Raw genomic sequence first — 4,911 nt, forward strand, 5'->3', positions numbered from 1 at the left:
ACAAACAAGATTTTCGATTAATAAAATTACAAATTGTCCGAATTGTTATTTAGTAAACAAACATGGATGATCAGTCTGTTCGTCACAGGTTTCAAATACAGCGCACTGTCTTCTTGTTATTTTAGACCACTACAAGCAGCGCTTATTAAAAAACTGGAAGCCTTATTTGCATATTGATCACATGCCCGTGTCTCTAATGCAATGACACATCTTTCGCAGGACTTTCACGCTCTTTTTATGAGCATGAGCGCTACAGTTTCACAACGGGGAATGGCAAGCGAGATTAACCTAATAATGAACTACGCACCCAGTTCATGTTTCTGATTGAGTTGATGTACACTGAGAGTTGAGAAAGTGTTTAATGGAACATGTTGCCTTGGATCGGTCGAGTTGGTCTTTGACAAGCGTTCTGTAACCGTTTGTTATAAAGTGCATGGGTAGAAAGATGTTGTAAAAGTAGAATATAATGATCTACACAAATATGCTTCGAAATGGCGTGGTTTTCTCTTTACCTCGTCGACTAACATGGTCGGCCATTTATGGGAGTCAAACGGTTTCAAACACTTTGTATAGACCAACTCTCCGATCCAAGGCAACGTGTTCCTTAAATGGTGTACGCGATATTCTTCAGTCCATTCAATATCCGACTCTACTTCTTGAACACTTAGTTGTTTCTAAATTATGTGTCGATAGATTTTTTGATCTTATGGGTGTGTCTGTTTGTATTATTTTCATACATCAGTCTCAATACTGACTGCGTTTAGGTTAATGCAGTTTCCCTGGATATTATTTAGCCGGCCATCGATATTGTTGTTATATGGAGACTTAGGCACTGGTACATGTAGCTGATTAAGTAACCCTTCCTCCATTTCCACAATATTGTTCATAGAGTTTTGACTACAACTACTATGGCTACGCTGCGCAGATGGCGGCGGTAAATAAGGACAACTTTGAACATGAGAATATTGGCCCGTGTCTTCGTTGTCAGACTCGCGGTGGTAAAAATAATTGAAATTTGATACTATGACGGGGACCGGGAGCGCGATCGTCAGCACGCCCGTGACAGCACATAGAGAACCAACTATCTTCGCGCCGGTGCTCTGCGGCTTCATATCCCCGTATCCTACTGTTGTCATGGTAACGACGGCCCACCAAAACGCATCGGGGATGCTTTTGAATATGGGGTTCCCCTTCTCGTCGCGGCTATCGGCGTCTGCGAAGTACACCGCACTTGAGAACAACACCACTCCGATACAAAGAAAAAATATTAACAGCCCAAGTTCTCTCATACTAGCTTTCAAAGTTCGACCTAAAATTTGTAGCCCTTTGGAGTGCCGGGATAATTTGAATATTCTAAAGACGCGTACCAATCGGATAACACGAAGGATGGCCAAAGACATGGCTTGGCTGTTGCGATCTGTCGAAGACTGCGCCACTATGGTACCCACTTGTATGAAATAGGGAAGTATTGCTATCACGTCAATTAGATTCATAATGTTTTTCAAGAAGATCAATTTGCTGGGACTCGACGCGAGACGCAAGATAAACTCTGTGGTGAACCAGATGATACAGTACGTTTCTATGATGAAGAACGGATTTTGGAAGTATGCTGCTAGTTCGGCGTCCTCTGTGGTGCTGTGCGTTCCATTGGACATTTCCGGCGTGGTGAGGTCATAGACGGCGCCCCCGCATGGTGGAGGCGTCGGCTCTGATGAGGCCTCGTCATCAGCCTCCTTAAACTCGGGCATTGTCTCCATGCAGAAGGTTATAATGGATATAAGAATGACAGACACTGAGATAATTGCTATGACCCGTGCTGCTTTAGAGCTTTCTGGATGCTCAAACAGAGACCAGATCTTTTGCATGATGGTGTTCTGTGGGATTGCTTTCTCCTCCTCGTGAATAAATCCTTCGTCCTCCCTGTACTTCAGCAAGGCATCTTCGCCGAGCTCGTAAAATTTGATCTCCTCGGTGAAGACATCCATGGGTACATTGACAGGTCTCCGAAGCCGGCCGCCACTCTGGTAATAGTACAGAATGGCATCGAAGCTCGGACGATTGCGATCGAAGAAGTACTCGTTCCGTAACGGGTCGAAATATCGGATGCGTTTTTCAGGGTTCCCTAGCAAAGTGTTTGGAAACTGGCCTAGGGTTTTGGAATGGGTCTCAAACCGTAAACCACTGATGTTGATTACGACACGTTCCCAACCGGGTTCACGCCCGTCGCGACAATCGTCCCCCGATTCGTCGCCGCTCTCGTCCTCGTCAAGTAGCATTGGAAGCGATCGACAATTTGACATCCCGGTCGTTGGATTGATGCTACTTGTGCTGCTGTTCTGATGCGTAAGCCCGGGACTGGAAGAATGAGGGTGTGCTCCATGTGTAGTTTGAACTCCTGGGCCGTGGTGTGCTGCTCCATGATGGCCGCCTGAGTTGGCACCAGCCGCCCCGTAAGGTTCTACGCCGGCCACCATCGCAGCTTCCATTTTTTTCCACCACGGCCTCGGTCTCTGCCAGAGGGGATTAAGCCCCCAGCGCTCTATAAACTCAATTTTTTGGTTCATATCGGTCTACATCAGTGCATACTGTGATTAAAGCGACCTCCCTACACAGTCGAATATAGTCGGTGAACAAACGGACAAATTGCCACACTACTGCTAGTCACTTTAGTGGACTAAAATAATTTCTGCTGTAAATGAAAACAAAGAAAATGAAGTTATAACAGAATTTGCGTTACTTACTTTTAAAAATCTTACAATTACATTGTAAACAGGGATGTCATTTGGACAACAATTGAAACCCAGTAAAGTTGTCAGGCAGTCTCATTTTATAGTCTGTTTTTATGAAAACAGCAAACAATTTGTCAAGTGTGTTTTGCCTGAATAAATTATTATAATACACTGATATATGAAATGTCAAAAAAAAACATCACAGAATGGGCGTTGAAATTTTACAGTTTTTCAGTCTCTAATGTTGAAAATGGCTACTGGTAAAATTCTCAAAATTAACATTAGGCCATTTTTAAAGCACAGCTTGGGGCTGAACTCCAGGGTAGGGATCGTATGCCAAATTGAAGCCCTAGTAGAAGGAAAGCATCGTCTCAACAAGCCATGACTTTGAAAAGCCCAAAGTTTTGGACAAATTTTAACAACTCGTCAGTAAGATTTATTTTTGTTTCAAATTGATTCAAATTTAGAATTTGAAGATGATTACGAAATGTCACAATCAGATTTATGCACAAAACAATTTTTGTGGGCTGTTGTACCATGCTAGACACTAACAGGGCCAAATTTCATGGCTCTGCTTACCGCCGAATTCTGCGCTTACGATCACGATTCCCCGCTTACGTGCAAGTGCCGAATTTCCATGAAATAGGGCCCAGATCATAATTCATGGTTTATAATAAATGCTTTAGTGAAGGGTAGAACCACAAAAGGAAACATTATTTAGTGACTTGTAACAGCTGCAGCTATAAAATGTGTTTACTACTATCTGTGTTGCATTCTACAACGTGGGATTTTACAAACTAGGAATTGCGGAAAACAATACATTTTCCCGTAACTGATACCTGGTGGGTTTTATGTCTGAATGATGTCCTTGAAAACTAATTATTAAATGGTATGAATGGATGGGATGTGGATTAATTGACTGGTATTGACAGTTTGCCATAATTGTTTCTAATCGTAAAAACTGTGAATTCATTGATAATATTTTATATTAGGTCTCACTCTCAGACAATGACACGTATGCAAATTATTTTATTTAATTTGCAAGAAAAAGGAAATGCTGAATTACATTAAGTAGTATCCCAGTGCTTTTCGGTTTTTATGGTGACAATAAAACCAGCTGATCAGCTGAAAATTAGCGGATGTACACTTATAAGTTATAGTGCACTTGTAATGTTTTGTTTTGTTTTGACAAGAACAAATAGTTACCCAATATTGTTATAAAATTTAGTGATTTCATTTTTTTTTTCATTTGAACACAGACAATATAATCTTTTGATTTCAATAATAATCTATCAATAGTTTTGCAAAAATCAAAGAAAATAAATGAAGGAAAAAAAACTTGTTATGTAAATTTTGGTATTTCAGTTTTTTTTTTGACAGTCTGACTCTGACTGAGCTGATGAGGCAATGAATAATTAATGACAATAATAAACTTTTATCTAGGCGAACTTCAATGCGGACGTCTAATTGATACGTGAATGAAGAAAATGAACACAGCCATTACCTAAAATGTAAATTAAATTCAGCACAAAATCATTAAAAAAATTCAATTTAATAAAATGTAACTTACTAGGTTGGAGCATGGAGACTGCGCACTATCATCCGCCATCTCAAATACATCTTGCCGACTTGACACATGAAATAAAACCCAACGTCGCTTTTGCATTCACGAAAAGAAGCAGACGATCTGTGTGTGAGGTTTACCGTGGATGTGATCCCAAACCTCCCTGCCGCTCCCCGCGTACGACGAATAAATCCATTATTTCCAGGCCATGTTGTCGCAAAATAGTATCCGTACATATCCTTAGAATAATCCACGAAAATATTACCTCAAACGGGTGAAATTTGTGGGCAACAACGGGCATTTTTCACCCATCATTTTAACATTCCGTTCCCGGTTGCCCGTTTGACGGCCTGGGTTGAAATTTGTTTGACAGTAGATGAAAAAAAAGCATTCATCTATTCTAGCCATTCAATTACGCGTGGAGCACAAATGTAGCCCAACTGCTACTGCAATTTTCTGCATGTTTGGGTGACATTAGCATCTTGCGCGAAGAGGATATGTCGCCCAATTTGGGCGCTTTTGATGAATTCGTCTGAACATTCCAGTCCAAAAATTTTTTCGGTATAATAAAATAAAAGTAATTACATAAATTTGAACTTTTTAACCTCTTTTGATATT

The 4,911-nt window shown here is 40.7% G+C and overlaps 1 protein-coding gene across 1 annotated transcript; it reads right to left on the reverse strand.

The window, feature by feature from the left end:
• Window positions 1-555: 555 nt before the first annotated feature.
• LOC117305364 (potassium voltage-gated channel subfamily A member 2-like) lies at window positions 556-4,631 on the reverse strand. The gene is made up of 2 exons (XM_033790233.1): window positions 4,300-4,631; window positions 556-2,689 (listed from the first exon to the last, which is right to left on the reverse strand). The coding sequence occupies exon 2, from the start codon at window positions 2,562-2,564 to the stop codon at window positions 732-734; it is 1,833 nt and encodes a 610-aa protein (XP_033646124.1). The 5' UTR covers window positions 2,565-2,689; window positions 4,300-4,631; the 3' UTR covers window positions 556-731.
• Between the last annotated feature and the right edge of the window lie 280 nt (window positions 4,632-4,911).

Source organism: Asterias rubens, chromosome 22, assembly GCF_902459465.1.
Source record: "Asterias rubens chromosome 22, eAstRub1.3, whole genome shotgun sequence".
In the NCBI taxonomy this organism is placed as follows: Eukaryota; Metazoa; Echinodermata; class Asteroidea; order Forcipulatida; family Asteriidae; genus Asterias; species Asterias rubens.

What these genes read in the sequence shown, in the direction of transcription:
- LOC117305364 (XM_033790233.1), bottom strand. Translation starts at nt 2,564, where the DNA reads ATGAACCAAAAAATTGAGTTTATAGAGCGCTGGGGGCTTAATCCCCTC.